Source organism: Archocentrus centrarchus, chromosome 4 (genome assembly GCF_007364275.1).
Source record: "Archocentrus centrarchus isolate MPI-CPG fArcCen1 chromosome 4, fArcCen1, whole genome shotgun sequence".
Taxonomy (NCBI): Eukaryota; Metazoa; Chordata; class Actinopteri; order Cichliformes; family Cichlidae; genus Archocentrus; species Archocentrus centrarchus.
In genome coordinates this window covers 12,185,927-12,203,532 of record NC_044349.1, presented here as the reverse complement: position 1 = coordinate 12,203,532, position 17,606 = coordinate 12,185,927, and the positions used below count along the sequence as shown (strand labels likewise).

General features: G+C 40.1%; 2 protein-coding genes across 12 annotated transcripts in view; both read right to left on the bottom strand.

The window, feature by feature from the left end:
• The window catches only part of csnk1g2b (casein kinase 1, gamma 2b), a 41,034-nt gene extending 27,594 nt beyond the window's left edge, over nucleotides 1–13,440 (bottom strand). The window contains exons 1-3 of one of the 11 annotated variants that reach the window (XM_030726810.1): nucleotides 13,139–13,439; nucleotides 12,563–12,598; nucleotides 9,136–9,897 (exon numbers count right to left, since the gene is read on the bottom strand). In XM_030726810.1, coding sequence (XP_030582670.1) covers nucleotides 9,136–9,363 — 228 coding nt within the window. In that variant the 5' untranslated portion in view covers nucleotides 9,364–9,897; nucleotides 12,563–12,598; nucleotides 13,139–13,439. Of the gene's footprint in view, nucleotides 1–9,135; nucleotides 9,898–12,137; nucleotides 12,288–12,311; nucleotides 12,444–12,562; nucleotides 12,599–12,893; nucleotides 13,078–13,138 lie in introns of those variants that run through there. The other 10 variants (XM_030726813.1, XM_030726814.1, XM_030726812.1 and 7 more) reach the window with 10 other exon arrangements.
• Nucleotides 13,441–13,799: 359 nt separating this feature from the next.
• dmbx2 (diencephalon/mesencephalon homeobox 2) lies at nucleotides 13,800–17,122 on the bottom strand. The gene is made up of 4 exons (XM_030727956.1): nucleotides 16,930–17,122; nucleotides 16,122–16,294; nucleotides 15,387–15,562; nucleotides 13,800–15,177 (listed from the first exon to the last, which is right to left on the bottom strand). The coding sequence occupies exons 2-4, from the start codon at nucleotides 16,285–16,287 to the stop codon at nucleotides 14,695–14,697; spliced, it is 825 nt and encodes a 274-aa protein (XP_030583816.1). The 5' UTR covers nucleotides 16,288–16,294; nucleotides 16,930–17,122; the 3' UTR covers nucleotides 13,800–14,694.
• Between the last annotated feature and the right edge of the window lie 484 nt (nucleotides 17,123–17,606).

Here is a 17,606-nt window from a genome sequence, read left to right as displayed (position 1 = left end):
TTTGATATACACTATTTTGCCAAAAGTATTCACCCATCTGCCTTCACATGCATATGAACTTGAGTGACATCCTATTCTTAATCCACAGGGTTTAATATGATGTCAGCCCACCCTTTGTAGCTTCAACTCTTGCATTTATGGGAATTTTTGACCATTCTTCCAGAAGTGCATTTGTGAGGTCAGACACTGGCTATCGCCAAACTGTTCCAACAAAGTTGGGAGCATGAAATTGTCCAAAATGTCTTGGTATGCTGAAGCATTACGAGTTCCATGCCCAACTCCTGAAAAACAATCCCACCCCATAGTCCCCCTCCTCCACCAAACTTTACATCAGATTGCCAGACGGAAAAGCGTGATTTGTCACTCCAGAGAACACATATCCACTGTTCTAGAGTCCAGTGGTGGCATGCTTTACACCACTGCATGCAATGCTTTGCATTGTGCTTGGTGAGGTAAGGCTTGGATGCAGCTTCTCTGCCATGGAAACCCATTCCATGAAGCTCTCTACACACTGTTCTTGAGCTGATCTGAAGTCCACATGAAGGTTGGAAGCCTGTAGCAATTCACTCTGCAGAAAGTTGGCGACCTCTGTGCACTATGCACCTCAGCATCGACTGACCCTGCTGTAATTTTATGTGGCCTACCACTTTTTGGCAGAGTTGCTGTTGTTCTAAATTGCTTCCACTTTGTTATAATACCACTAACAGCTGACTGGAATATTTAGTAGGGAGGAGGTTTCACAACTAGTCTTGTTGCACAGGGGGCATCCCATCATGGTACCACGTTGGAATTCACTGAGCTCCTGAGAGCGACCCATTCTTTCACAAATGTTTGTAAAAACGTTTGCATGCCTAGGTGGCTTGGCTTTATACAGGTGTCCAAGTGATTGGAAAACCTCAATTCAACGATTTGGAAGGATGAGTGAAGACTTTTGCCAATATAACGCATCATTGCCTCAGCCACATACAGATACATAAGTGTTCATTTGTAGTCAGCTGTCTGGCAACCTGAACATACTCTGAGCATGCTGCTTCTCACTCTGTTTGACCTTAGATCTCCTGTGAGAAATGTACATTGGAGTTCCAATATGTTCACCAGCTAGTTGCTAACTTTGCAAGTGTGCCATTTGGGTGCTGGAAAGGTGTTGTGGGTTTATCAGAGATTTCCTCCTGCCCAGTGTGGCTGAAAACAGGCTGATGGGAGCCGTAACACTAAATTTTGCCATCTAGAAACCAAAATAAATAAATAAAAGACAATAAAATACTCTGCATAGCTGATGGGGGAACTGCAGATTTACCAGAGATTAAGGTTATTTTTTCCTGCTATTTGACTCCAACCAAGCTATCTAATTAGGCTGTCTCAAACTTGCATAATGCACTCGGCTAGATCATTTCCTCAAATAACAATATGCACTCATTTTTGCATAGCCAAAAAAAATAAAAAATTCAGCACCTGTTTTAAAAACCACAATAACAGTGTTTCTTTATCTAAGTAAACATTGTGTTTGAGTGTAAATGGCACAGACAACTACAAAGTGCGTGCAATAATCAGACAGAGTTTAATTTTGTAGTTTGTCCAATTTCTGGAATTAACTGTAATTAGCTTCAGCTGATAACGTCAACTGGTAGCACCTGTCAGGTCATATACCAAAGTAAGAAACCACAACTGTCACTCTATTGCAGCACCACATCACCTTGCCTTTTTACCTCTCAAAAAAATACCCCCCCCAAGTCTGAAATATGTCCCTGCTTTTAACAAGTACTGTCTACATAAAACACTTCTCTGTGTGCACATGGCTGGAACACAGTGCACAGTAGGATGCTGTGTTCATCTCTCTAGATGGCCATCCAACATCAGCCCCCTCTCACTGAGCTATAGAGAGTCATTGGCTGTACAATAAGTATCAACACCACACTACTCACGTATTACTCTCCTCCTGCGTTCAGAGAGATTACAGATATTTGTCATAGCCAAAGGTAGTCATCAACACAAAGAGGAGACTGAATTTATTTGATTAATTACTGGCAATGCCAGATATGAAGGTGGAAAGTATCACAGGTCATTCCTATCCGTCAATAAATAGCCAGCAACATCAAAGGGGGCTATAATTAAAACCAAGCTGCAAAGATTGCAACTCAAAGCTGTTTGCAAAGTAGACTGGTAGAAATGCTAGTAAAAATGTATGCAAAAAACTAAGGAAAGTGGTTGAGAGGGGGCAAAGGACCTCTCAAAAAACAGTTAACTACAGATGGTAAGCGAGAGCGCGCTCTACATCAAGTTAACAATAGTATTAAAATTAACATTTGTAAATTCCTTCATGGATAGAAAGGATTAGACAAGAATGTACTGATGGAGATGACATGCTACTTTACCCTTTGACAAAGCCTGATGGGTGGCTAGTTTGTACAGTAAGATACAACAGCAAGCAGACATTTACTGGTTTTGTTTCTTTAAGACTCTGGGATCTACCCTTGGGAGTGAAGCCTCCAGTGTAGTTACAGCAGTGTCTGTACAGTCCTGCCTCCAACACGTAGGCACTTGCCAGTGTGAGAAAGCACCCAGCTGAACCAAAGACTGACCTACTGTGTGTCCATGAGGCCTGCCAACAAAGACAGCCTTTCAGCACTTAGCAGTTTCCCCTTCTCTCCTACTTATTGCAGCAACATTTAAAGCTATTCTTAATCCACTGCCAGAGGACTTAGTGTACAGGCCTACTATACCAATTCTATCTACCTCTGCTATCAAGTGGCAGGGTGAGACTGGCATTCACCTTTGTCCCCAGATCCAGGTAGGTGCCACCAAAAAAACCCAACCACACAAGGTATTCAGCAAACAGTGGTACCAACTAAAGACTGAGTAATCACTACATGCTGTCCTTCAGAGCTTAGCATTTACAATTTATTATGTTAAAACAAAGCAGATTAAAACTACTTTAGTCGACTAGATTACATTTGTTATCCAAAGAAAAGTGTTTTATTGGTTTCCTGGTAAAATAACAACCTTACCATTTACATACCTCCTAAATTACCTGACCTTAACAAAGGAAGGCATATATTCTATAATAGAGCTCCTCCAATATATGGTTGTCCAAAATGCACAATTAAATCAGGTTTTAGGGATCATTCATAATTATCAACATCCATCGACCCCCATCAACAAACCGTATGGCAGGGGGGAGGGGGTTAACACACAATGTACCCCTTTCAAATAGTTAGAATGTTGGTGAGAACTAGGGATGGCAAAATACCACTTTTTTATGTCTGATACTGATATTGATATTTTACATTTGGATATCTGCAGATACCGATACAAATCCGATCTTAAAAAAAAAAAAAAAAAAACTGTTGTTTTTAAATGCCTGGATGCATTTTACATAAGTCAGCAGTCTCTCACACAACAATCGCTCTATCACCCGACGCCTGCTGCTCCTATGTGAGAAGGTGATTCATTGGCTTATGGCATGTTGCAAATTTCATTAGGGCTGCAATTATCGATTATTTTAGTAATCAAGTATTCTATCAATTATTCAAGTAATCAGATAAGAAATACTTTTTTCGTATTAACAGTTCATCTACATATTTTAACTTCCATTCTGCAGTTTTTCGATATGTGAAACAAACAGTGGATGGAGCAACTACAAAGTTCTCTTTTCTTCACTTGCTGATCAGGTGGTTGATATAGGTCCTCCAGCTGTTTCCCAGTAAAGGTTTAATGGTGGTTACGGGGGAAAAAAAGCTTCTTTTGGATGCTAAAAAAACATTTATTTTCGCTCCACCTGAGCTCACGTCTCTATTATGGCTCCGCCTCTTTGCTCTAGTGCAGGCAGACCATGCAAAACAGTTGCCTGCTGCTGTTGTGTTATCAGTGTTTATGTTGAAAAACTGGGGGCTGCGTGAACGTAATCTTGTAATGCTTTGTATTCACAAGCATTCTCCTAAATACGTTTCTACTGCAGGTCTATATTTAGTCACTTATCAGGGGTTAAAGTATAAAAAATATTTTGACGGGGAAGGGGTCCTTCCGGTACCGGACGATTGCTAGTGCTAATGGCAGCCCTCGCCAGCAAAATGCGGTTATAGCGATCCATTCTGGTAGCTTAAGTAGAGAAAAAATAAAACCTGGAATTCTCAGTACAGCGAGCACAACACACAAACACAGCAAAGAAAAACATGTCAGCGATGATCCACTTAGTGTTAAAGGGAATCAGTCGCAGCAACTGAGAACTTTTTAGAATCTGAGGGTTTTTTTTCTAACTCCTGATCCCCACTCCATTCCAGTAGGTGGCGGTAATGCAGCTCTAAGCTGGTTTGCCAACCAGAAGAAGAAGAATGCAGCTAATGTGGATGAAACAGAGACACCAGAGTGCTGCAGAGTTTAAATGAAGCATCAAAGCAACAAATTTGCTTTGAGGATATTTTATAATCAAATTATTCGAGTTACTCAAGGAATCATTGCAGCCCTACATTTCATCAAGCATTTTTGTGATATTTAATGGATCAGATTGCATTTTTTATTCCTTTCCGATATCCAATCCAGTAATTTAGGTCAGGATCGGACCGATACCGATACTGAATATCGGCTCAGCACATCCCTAGTCAGAAGTATGTAAATTGAGCACTGCCGCCTGACCGCCAATGCCTGAGGCACTATTGTGTGGTCTGCAGCGATATGGCCTTGGGTCTGGCGGATCAGTTCAAAGGCCTCATTGAATTCTCTAAAAAAGGCCATCATCAATTCACAGAAAGACTCTACTGATGATATTAGACAGGAACAAGCTGTGAGTGCGTCGCACCAGGTGTGGAAAGCAGCCAAAGCCCCCGGAGATCAATTCAACAAGAAGTGGAAGCACTGTTCCAAAAAGCCGAATCAAAAATGGAAGCCATACAAAGTAAACCACAGAAAACGATGATGAATTTTATTCATAAAGTATGTACATTAATTCTACATGTTCCTGGCATGTTTTAATTTATTCTGGCCCGTATATTTGTGCGTAATCTGGTGATTGGTGGCTGGCACTGTTGCTGTTGCCAACTTTTGTTTAAAAAAACTCGCTATCGGCTGTCTCAAAAGTCACTAGAAGTCGCTAAAGGATGAATCATGGTCCGGGGGGTGGGGGGGCGAAGTGAGGTCCGGGCGATGCCATAGTGTAGAGCGCTGTATGTACACAAAACACGGCAACAGCGGAGTTTTCAGGTTTCTGTCGTTGTGCCAAAAAGTGATTTCTGATTTTTTTTTTTTTTTTTTTTTTTTTAAATGTATTATCTTTGCTTATATCTTGTAAATAGACTGTGGCGCACAGGATTTATGAAGGGCTTATATATAAAATGAAATGACTTTTTACAAATATATTTATGACTCTGCATTATTACATCTACATTATAATCAATCCAGTCCTTTTTGGCTACTCTTTATAGAACTGTACTGTTTATTTGTTCCAATTTCTGCAGCCCTCTTGACAGATCTCTTGGGGGGAAAATACATTTTTAATGTCAGTGATAGTTTTTACCCTCATTAATAAAGAATATATGAAAGTCCCTTTTCCAAGAAGTGAATCCAGCTTCTACCTTGTGACAGGAGTTTCTCGCTCAAAATGACCCAATATCATTCAGCAGAGATGTTTGACACGGGTTTCGCAGATTTAAGGCAAAAAATTTATTTACAGCAATTCAAATACAATCAATAATTTTTTTGGCAAATACCAGAATTCACTTTTTGGCACAATACCGGCATATCTCCAAAACTCTCCAAAAGTTGCTGATGTCACCAGAAAAAGTTGCTAAATTTGCCATGTGACAGGAACGTTCTTTATGACTCAAAATGAATTGATATCATTCATAAGAGATAATGTTTGAGATATGCTTGACAGATTATAGGTCAACAAGTCATTTACAACAATATAAATACCAGCAATAATTTTTTTTGGTAAATACCGGAAATCACTTTTTGGCACAAAACCAGCTATTCAGATGACAAATTGCTCCACTGCCACTGTGTACATGCCGCCACACTGTACATTATGAGAACATGCAGTACAGTACACATTCAAATCAGTTTATTGCACCATATGAATTCTAATATATCTGTTATATGTCTGTCTAATTTGTTTATTACAGGGTGCACCCCGCCTCTTGACCTATGACAGCTGGGATAGGCTCCCGCAACCCTGAAAAGGATAAGCAGAAGAGAATGGATAGATGGATTTTTATTAGTGCAGCAATAAAATTTTTTACTAGAGCAGAAAGAGTTTTTGATTTGATTTGATTTTTTTCTTATGTATTTTTGATTAGAGTATTTGATACTAAGATTTCCAGCATTTTTCAACACCAGGATGTGTTTTTAATACTTCTATTACATTAAAATACCAAAGAATCAGGTGAAATGAAATGTCATGAAAAAAGACATTTTCTTTCTACTCTTTTGGGGAGGGGGGGGGTCTGAAAAAGAGTACTATTTGTACACTTTGGAAAATGTTGATAACTGTGAATAACCTCTTAGTCTATATTATAGTCTATAACAGACTTGCAAGGTTTAGTTAGGAAATGAGCGAAACAGACTCACTTTAATCATTCTTTCAAGCCTTATAAATGTCAGCATTTTCTATTTTTTAATATATATTTAATAAATGATAAATTAATTTTATATGTTTGTTGAGCATCTGGTTTAGTACTCAAACAAACAGTATGAAGACATCTGAAAACATGAAAGAGTAATTCAGTACTTTTCAATATTTCACATGACATTTATATGCTAAACAATTTGTTTTATTTATTTTTTTTTATTATCATTTTTTGGCCTTTTGTGGCTTTATTTGATAGTGCAGTGGAAAGAGACGGGAAAACGGGAGAAGAGATGGGGGAAGGACACACAGTGAATGGTGACTGGGTTGGGACTCGGGCCTGCGCCGCCACACGGCATATGGGGTTGCCCACTCAACCGCTGAGCCACCCTGGCGCCTGCTAAACAATTAGTTAACTATTTGAAAAATAATTGACAGGCTAACACCTCTGACAAACAGCATTTTTCTGCTTCGGTAATTCACAATGATTATTTTTACAGTGATCACTGAAGACAAAAGAAGAATACATAACTCATGATAAGCATGTGTTAGCAAGTGTTCATAGATAACAAGGTTATTTGTTTTAGTCTGCATGAAAAAGCTCAGCAACAACCTCTGACAAATGAGATACCCTACTTGACAGGCAGTGACACTCACGGGGTTACCCCAGGGAGCTGTGAGATCGGGGACAAACAGAAGCCTGTGGACGGAGATCTATCTGGAGTCTAGGTGAAGAGAGAAGTCCTCTTCATGTCAACGCCAGTGACACCATGAGCTGCGCCAGCTGTTAAGTGTCCTGGCTTTACTATTAGGGCATTCCCATCTCTGGGAACAAACCTAAGAGGCTCCAAAAGAGCAGCGTGTTTGTTTTTTTAAAATGTATTCACACACACACACACACACACACACACACACACACACACCCCCCGTCTGTCCTTTATACACATACTTACACAACCTGCCTACGAACTCACACTCACACATACCTACACATGTGCAGACAAAAATGTAAATTGTAACTTTACTGTTATATGTTGCTGTTTTTCTGTGTATTCTTAAAATTAAGAAATAAAAGCCTAGCAACAACACTGATGCTGAAAATTTATGCCTGCAAAAGACAACTATTGTGAGCATGAACAGAGGAAACAGAAGTTATCATTGTAACTCTAAAAATAACATGAATACACACATTTCAATCCAAAATACCCAAAACAAATCCTAAATAACCCTGAGTCTATAGAATTGATACAGGCCAAGCTAGGCTTTGTCAGGTTTGATGACCTTTTTGGCACAATTCACCCTCTTGTTATTGTATAGTCAGAGATGTTGGGCCCAGTGGGCCACAAGATCCACGTAGTGGTGTTACAGCCCTAATGCCAGATCCAGATATAGCTGGACACCATGGGGATAAAAATACCCAAACAGATGGGAGGTTCGTAGGCAAAGGGGGAGAGGCAGCAAGCACAATTAAAGACTTCAGAAGAGAGGAGGACTGCAATTACAGCTTTTTGCTAACCTCTGCCTTCTAGTGGTTAGTAGAGCCTTCAGTGAATGCCGATTCAGAGAAAATGACCTCCCTCAGAGATAGAAATGTTAAAGGTAATCATATATAGATCAGCGTATCTGTGATGGTGACAATGCCTAGCCCCACCAGCTTCAGTATGAACACCTACCTAAAATGTGAGTTAGGCCTCACCTCTATTAAGCCAATTTCAGGAGAAAAACATATTTCAAAGATCAAAGTAGTACAAGTGGCAACACATTTATGGTGAAGAGAAAAGTTCAAGTGCTGAGGAAATGGTTGAACTGTCACTGACTGCCCCAGAATCAAGCAATCAGAAAACAAACAGGCCTTGACATTTCATGTGGTTTCACAGCCTGTCTGAATGCTACTAAACCAGTGCTGCTGAAGAGAAGAGAAAAAAAAAAAAAAAAAAAAAGTTCATGCTGACACAAAGCAAGATGACACACTGACTGAGCAAAAGGCCTGGTGTGGGATTATTTAATAAGAGCCCACACAAGAATTAACATTATTCTACTGATGAGGGAAAGGTGAAAAGCAAGGAAGTGCAAAAAATTATCTTTACAAAAATTGCTACCGTACATGATGTGACAAATTTCATGAAGCTGTTAAGGTTTCTGAAGGCTGGAGGAAAAAGAAAAACATAAAACTTACTTTCAGTTTGGCCTCTCATTAAAATGCACTTCTTTAGAAAACTCTTTTTTTATTCACAGCTTCTTCACCTCATCCATAAACACAAACAGATCATAGCTGACTCAAAACTATACAAGAGCAAGTCATGGGAAAACAGCCCTGTGTGATTGTTCCTATTTACTTCCTGTCTCTCACTCTCAGTCAACTGCAGAATGAGACTTTGCTGCAAGAAAATAAATTTTAGCATACATCTTATTGGTAAATAAAAAAGAAATAAAATGTATAATTCACATAAGTAAAGCTGTATTTGTCATTTAGGATGCACACTGATATTGGGGATTGGATGTTAACTTGGAGATGCCTGGAACAGAAAGCTCTTGTTTTGATGTTTGCACACAAATCTCAAGAGACACGGTGCACTTACCAATTTGATGGCCACATATTCGTTAGTATAGAGATTTTTTCCCAGCCGCAGTTCTCCAAAGTTTCCACAGCCAATTTTTTTACCCACACGGAAGTTTGGACCAACCATAAGAACTCCAGAATTGGTCCCTGTACTCCTGCTCCCATGTCCAGTCCTGCCGCCTGTCGTCTTAGACATCTTTTTCCCTTCCTCTGTCTCTCCCTTGCCCCCTCTCTTGTCAAAATCCATAAGCTTGTGATACCCTGGCCTCTCCACGGTTATTTTCCAGCCATGCAAACCATAGAAACTCCAATAACAATGGAGAATGTTTTAGGGAGGGGGAGGGAGACAATCTCACAGGACAGAGGAAAGGTGTTGCTGTTAAAATGTGCAGTGGTTCAGAAGACACTTAAATGAGCCGAAACTGCAGTCGAATGGACCCGTGCGTCTATTGGACAGCTTTTCCTTTTTTCTTCGTTTACCAGAGGGGTTCCTTTATTATGCGTTTCTTCACTCCAGTCTCAGAGCAGCATGTCCCTGCCTTACAAATAGGCAGGTGGTGTTAGGATGTGTCCAAAGACACACATACAACACTAGTCACAAAAAGCACTCTGAAACACAGCTACTGCATCCACAAGGCCACTTGGGAACATCTCCTGGAGTGCCTCATTCCTTCTGGTCAGCCTTCAGTGACACTGTGGACACTCTCCATGATGCAGGGCCACAGCAGAGCAGGCAACCAACAGCAGGGACAAACAGACTGGTGTGATGTCAACTGGTTATCTGCAAAAGAAAAACAAGGCCAGAAGTCAGTCTGTGGGTTATGATGTGAACCCAGGCCATCATTTTCAAATAAACCCAGTCATTACTCATTCTTACAACACAAATTAGCCTGTTTGATGATTTGTAAGAAAACAAAACAATTTGGACTACAATTCCAGAAATAAAATCTGTACAATAGCCCATTATACACAATGCAATGCCCTGGCCAACACTTCATAAACAATCTACATATCAATCAATAAAAGTTAAATTGCGGGAAAACATAGCAAATCAATCACAACTTGTTTCAGCAACACTTTGGCCTTTATGAAATTTACATTTTCATGAAAAAAAAATGCAAACCTTTTGCTTGGGTATCACATTATAGCTACTGTGGCTGTTTCTTACTACAACTGAAATTAGATCTTTATGCAGACTGACGACAAGCAAATTCAATAAAGGAATCAATACGAGGAGAACTATTCCAACGGTGACCTCGGACATGAGAAAATACAAAGAAAACATCTACAAGTAAACTTATTTTTCTTAAATGCCACATAACAATGTGCAGATTACAAACCCGTATTTTTAAAATGAAGACTAATGTATCTAATACTGTTAAATAGCTATCTTGGTGTCAGTTTTTAACTGAATAAAGTGTAAAAATACACACCCAAGAGGTCAAGATGAGAAAATTCTTTTTTTTTGTTGTTCTTTTTCTGTGTTTATCTCTTTAAAAAGTGCACGTTACCAGACTAAGCAACAGAGTATCAAAGAAGCAACATCAGGTAAAACAATATCAATCGCAGCCATAATTTTTATTTTCACTGGCTGTGTAGCTTGGCATCTTTTTTCACAACCACATGCAGACATCTCTGCATAGAGCCACTCTCCCAACTCCCTCATGTCCATGATCTAAGATGCTGCTGTAGAGAGCAGGTAATGCAGGCACTAGCTTAGGGCAGCTACTCTTTCCTATGGAAAGGCACTTACACAGATCAATGATTGCTGTAATGCTTCATCTAATCACAACATTTGCATCTCTGGGAAACATTATTGGAAGGATTTAGATACAGTCTGGTCTACAGTTAGCTCAGCTACATCTGGCAGATGGAAAATTTGTATGACCATTACAAGACAAAAACACAGTGTGATCAGATAAGTTTTCTGATGAGTGAGCAATGTCTTGTGTTTAAATAAGTAGTTACTACAGTGGCACTTTTGTGATAGTGACTGCAGCATTGATTCCACAGACTACCATGAAAAAAATACAGATACATCAAATGTAGGTTAATGAAGCCTGAAATGTTTTGTGCCTGTTGTCCTAAACACCCAATATGGTAATTTGAGCACTCAAAGCTCTTTCTTACAAGCCTCATTCACCCATTCATTCAAGTGTTTTTTTTTTTTTTTATTCCTAAGCACATTAACCTAAAGTCACACACTCACTCTCCAATGGATGCACCAGGGGCAACTTAGGGTTCAGTATCTTCCCCAAGGACACTTCAATGTGCATATTGAAGGAGTTGGGGATCTAACCATCGACTATCAAATTGGTAGATCCCCTGCCACCTCTAACAAACACATTTATAATCTAGGTTGCTTGGCATATGAGTAGCCTTCCTGGTCACAAGATAAGATGTACACTAAGTGACGGAGTAAAAGTTATCAACTTGCACATGCCAAAAGAGACAACAGCTCCTGGAATGGCAAAGTGCACAATGTGAAGCACTTCATTTTTCAACCTGCTCGCCCACAAAACACTAGTCCACACATTTAAAAGAAAACCATCATATAGTGTGTGTATATGGACAAGTATAGACATGTTTCTGAAAAAGAGCAATGACCTCAGTATCTTGTTCTCTTAGTTGACTTTTGGTAGTCTTTGCCTATGTTTAATCTGTCCCATTTAAGGAAGTGCTGCATTGTTTTTCCATGACAGGTATTTGACATAACCATCGAGCTGCTAAAAACATACTAAATGACAGGAACATTTTTCAATATTGAGATGGAATTTAAAAGTACAAAGAGTCAATTTACGAATATCTCTCCAAAAAAAAAAAAAAAAAAAAAAAAACTCCTTAGGGCAGATAGTGCCCTTAACGCCAGCTTCCTGCAGTTAGCTAGCAATAGCACGGCCGAAACCGTTTCAAAGCGTATAGATTACTACGCAAATGCCATCAAAAAGCATCCAAAATGCAAATGAACAGCGGTACCCAAACCGGAATGACAAATTTCCCCTCGTCCAACTGCACACATACCTTTCTTTTGGAGCTTAGGTTAATGACAGCTAATTGCTAAGTTGCTACTGTCTTAACAGCTGTCATTTGGAGTTAGTTTCGGACGACCCAAAACACTCGCTTTCTATACTTGTTAGCAGATTTGTTTTCCCATAAGGGATGATAAATGGAAAACACTGTTGTAGAAGTAAATACCGTCGGGATGAGTGTCAAGAAAGGCTCTGTAACAGACTAGCTGGCTCGGCGGACAAGGCCAGATACTCTGAAGCTATCGTAGCGAGTTAGCTTGATATCCTTCAGTCGTAGCCAGTTTGTGTCTAACAAACGGCTGTTTTTACTATTTAAATTTAGAATTAACAGCCAGCGAATGTCAAGTAAACACTTATTTTCACGCTGTACTTAAGCCAACATGTCACACAGCTGAATTAAGCTAACCTAGCTCGTACCTGCCAGAAACACTGATCCTCTTGGCCCAACGTCTGCTTTAAAAAAAAAAAAAAAAAAAAAGACAGTAAGCGGTGTAACGTTAGCCAATTTGTTAACAACACAGTATCACAACAACACTGGCTCCCTGTTAGCGAACACATGCAAATTAAACAAGTCAAAGCCTTACAAGCAATCAAATATTCATTGACTGACAATCCCTGAGCTACATCTACTTGGCTAGTTAGTAAATGCTTAATAACTGAGAAATAACAACGTCCCAAGCGACGCTCTTACCAATGTTATCGACTGAAAAAGCAACTATAATAAAAAAAATAATAATAATTGATTCACCTCAGAATGTCGTTTTTTTCAGTTCAGATTGTGGCTATAGCCATTACCCAGACCACTGCCGGGCAACTCCTTAATCCTAAACAAGCGACTACACACCAACGGCAGCCCGGGATTTCTCACCGCTTAGCTCTCTAAGCTAGTCATTTAGCAAGCTAGCACACCAGGAGCGTTAATAAACTGCGCTGCGGGGCGTCGAAAAACAGCCGCGGGGAATTAATTCCCGTCACCGAAAGCGATATCCTTACCTTCAAATGTTAGCTACCGAAACGCAGTCGAAGTCATGGTTCTGCGTTCGTCGCTACCTTCCTCGTTTGGTGCCTCTTGTCCTCAAGTTGCAATGATTTCACTGTTGTCTCTTTAAGCCTCCCTCAACTGCACCGCGTCATTCGGGCTCACGCCACACGGCGCTACGCTGGAAAACCGGCGCAATCGCTTTCGTGAATAACAAGAAACATCAGGCGATCGTAGCTCCCCGACTACGTGCTCCAGACCAGACCGGCTGCTTTTGATTGACAAATGTGCGCTTCCAGTAAAACTGAAAGTAAGATGCAGCCAGTGTGGAGCTGCTCGGCCTGGGAAACATCTGCAACTACCGTCCTTTAAACAAGAGATAATACTAATACTAAACTGAAAAATATTCCATTACATATAAAAATGAAGCATGAAATTAGGCTACTCAGTCCCTATGTGACTATCGCAACCTATGGATATGCTTATAATAATAATAATAATAATAATAATATTAATAATAATAATAATCATTGTTATTACTGATGAATTAATGGTCAAACATCACTTAGGTTTAAAATATTTTTAATGAGAAAAAAGTAAATAATAGACATTTTTACTCCTTTCATAAATTATAAGACAATTTATGAAATTTGAATGTAAGGAATCATAGTTTGAAGTGCTACTAGTGATCAAAACTGTCAAGTAAAAGTAGTGGAGTGAAAATTGCTGAAAATCTTGTAGCAGAAGTTTAAAGTTACATAAAATGCCTGAATGTCTGCTTGTATTTGTACTTTTTTGTTTTTTAGCACTAAAAATATCAGAGTTTAGGATGGGGAGGGTGGTGTTTTTAATTTTCATTCTGCCGCCAGTATTGTCTCGCTAAAGCTGTCAGCTTTAACAGTACATTAGTGCATTTCAACATAACAGATTCACTTGCACAGCTGTGGACTTTACGCCAACTCCTTTTAAATATATTTCATCAATAAAACATGAGCAATTTGCAGAAACATTTCCAAAAAATTCACTGTTGCCCTGGCTATGGATCATACCAAAATCCTTTCTCAAAGGAGAACTCACAGTGAGTGCAAGTAATGCTTTCATTCTTGCACTTCTGAGCTTGTCTGTGTCGTTAATTTTAACTGAGTGCAACCTGTCCCACTGGCAATACCATTAAGCCTCATGAACTAGAAAAAAAACAAAGCAGGTGCTGATGATTTTATTTAACATTTCTATATTGCAGAGCTCAGTTACAAAGGAACTTCTCTCAAACACTTTTACTATTTTTCCTAATACTAGTACTTGGCAGTGTAACCAGCTATACAACATTGAAAAAGACTGTGGTATTTTACCTGACTGTTGTTTGTGAGGGATTAATATTAGCTTCTTTTGCTCACACATGTGGATGTCAATTAAGGCATAGCCAGATTAGACTTTGTCTAAAAAAAGAACTCTCAAAGTATAGAGTTTTACATCCCTTTATGCAGACAGGTATTCAGTGAAACTCAGACAGTATATTCTCTGCAGCTGTAAGGATTGGCTCTCATAGTACTGCTTCAGGTGTTCACATCAGTTACAGCCCTAGATAAGGATGTTGCACTGCTTTACTAGTGCAAGGAGTCTGAAGGGAGAGGCTACAGTTTTTGGTAAGCGATGACGGAGGAACCCCAAGGGTGAAGTTGTGCTGCTGTATGATGGGCCAGAACACTGGAGGGAATGTGAGCTCAGTGGACAGCACTCCTACAACTGGCTGGTGAGGTGTGTGACTGTAACACTCTCCCGCCATAAAGGGGAAAAGCGGAGGAGAGTGAAGTCGCAGGGGCCATCGTGAGGTATCAGAGTCTAAATCCCTGCTTTTAGTCACATCAGGAGTAGGAGGAAGAGGTGGGATGTTCCTCTCACTGCATGATGTGGTGATGTCCTGTTTATCTGTGGTCCTGACTTCCTCTTGTCCCGCCTTGCTGTGATGTGGAGCTTCCTCCAGACTCTGGTCTCTGGACAGAGGGGAGCATCGCTGACCTTTACGAAACTTTGCCCTCCTGTTCTTGAACCACACCTGGATGAGGAAGAGAGAATGGCAGATTTGAATATGAGGCAAGCAAATTTGGACACAAAAATGATTAACACAGCATTGGAAAAGAGCAGCAAATGAGGGGCATGGCTTAACACCAAAAAGTTTTGTGCAGCAACTACACGCTTACCCAGAAGTTAAACATGCATTTTTCTTTAACTGTCAGTGAGGTGATGGATGAAGTTTGCTCTCACCTGAATGCGAGCCTCGGGTAGGTTTATACAAACAGCCAGCCTCTCTCTCATACCAACATCTGGGTATTGTGTCTGCTGGAAGGCTTTCTCCAGAGCCTGCAATTGCGACACTGTGAATGCAGTGCGGCTGCGGCGCTGCTTCTGCTGGTTGCCATAGCGAGCCTCCAGGATGAGCTCTGGAGGGAAAAACAAGAGTAATACAACGCTTAAGGCAAGTTTTCAGCAACTTCCTGAGGATCTACACGGCAAATTTCTGTCCTCTCTCATGTCGTTTATTTTAAACTCATGTTTTCTAATGATGAAAGTTTCATGTTGAAAGGATAAACACATTCAGTTAAACTAGGAATAATACTTAGGCATTGTGTTTAAATGGGTTATTATGACTGGTGCTATAGCCACATTTTAATGTTGGAGTTGTTTGAGATGGAATTCATTGTACAAAAATATTTGTAAAAAATAAATGAAAAAATATTAGTATAAGGAAGCGTACCACAATAAAATATAGTTATATTGCTGATTTATAATTAATGTATTAATTTGGCTACTTCACTGAGACAAGCAGAGATCTGAGGTTGCCTGTGGAGTTTCCTGAGGCTCAATAAAGAATTATGCAATCTTAACCCACAAAAATATTGATAATTTGTGTTAGCAATCTGAAAGTAACTGCAGTTATCAATACATGGGGCTGCACCAAAATAAACAACACTTGAAATAACCCCAACCATGGTGACCCACCTGCCAGCCTCTCCGCCACAGTGAGGGTGTGCACTGTGGGACCTGCTGCAGAGTAAGCGTGGTACTGCTCCGCCATCTGGTGGCGCAGGTCCACCAGCATGGAGTTGACGCCGTGGAAGGGGTACACACCGCCGCCGGACGTCCCGCAGAAATTCAGGGAGTTCATACTGAACCTAAAGAAACAGAAAGATTTCATTAACTTATCATTGGTGGTATCATTACAATAACTGCCCTTCCAAGCTTAAGTTAACATTCAGCTAAAACCCAGAGGTAAAGTCTCTCCATTACGGCCATTTTCTTTCAAAACGAATCCAACTACTAAATTAAAGGGAACAAGATAACATTTGCCGAATAATAAATTAATAACGACGACATTATTTGCTATTGTAACCACATCTGACATCTGAGAGAGAATGAGCCATCGAAGCAATCCCAGTACTCCCTAAGCTCTCCCTGTTAGTGTCCTCCTTTTTCACTTATTTCACAATTTTTAAACTTAAATTTAGGTCATTATTTAGACTGATGTGCGAAACCGAATTTAAAGTTCTGCAGGTAAGCGATTCAAAATAGCGAGAACTGCATTATGAATTCTGTCGATATTAAATATCAATATTAATTGAGATGGATCTAGGATCACCTTTGCACTCGTGGGTCCTCGCTATTTTGAGCTCGAAATCACAACTAAAAATATTCAGTGATGTGATATCACTGATATCATCGTGCAGTCAGTATACTAGAATAGGAAGCCGCTATCCGGGTTAAGACGTTATTAAAAGCTCTTCTGTCACAGGTATTCCACGCATTTTACCTGAGACCCGTATCCAAAGCAGAACCGTGAGATCCAGCTCCAACTGCGCCTTTTACGCACGGACAGAAGACGGCCTGGTGAGTTGTAGTCCGTTTTTTTTTGTTTTTTTTTCTTAGTCCAATTTGGGCCTTATATCCTCGCAGAGCAGCGCTCTTTGTCGTGGCATGGGTTTAATTCTCCGAAACCATTCTCACCCACGACTATTTAAGAAGCGTTTACCCAGGCTCCTCTCAGCCATTAGCCAATAGAAAGAAAGGTATTAGCCGGGATTAGGTGGGATGAGGGGAGAGAGGGGGGGTTGCAAGGAGCTCAAGTTTTTGAAACTATTGAACTTGAGAGATTTATGCCAAGGATCCCCCTATAAGCGAGCGTTTCATTCCCTCCCTTTAAAACAATTAAAACAATGTGGTCGGCTAATCTCCGAGGCCGGGCAGATTAAAATAACAGCCTTTGATTGTCCTCTCCTTCTCAGTCCTCTTTCTCCCATACCGCTGGTTTTGACAGTCTCCCCCTCGGAGGGGGTTTTCTCTAAGGGTTTGTTTTGCTAACAGGGTCCATATTTTGCCTATGAACTGTCACAATGTGAAGTTAATCTGAACCCTGCTCAGCGAGAACAATTTATAAGCTCCAGCTGAGCTAAATTAGAAGTCTTCTCAGGGACACAAGACCAAATCAAG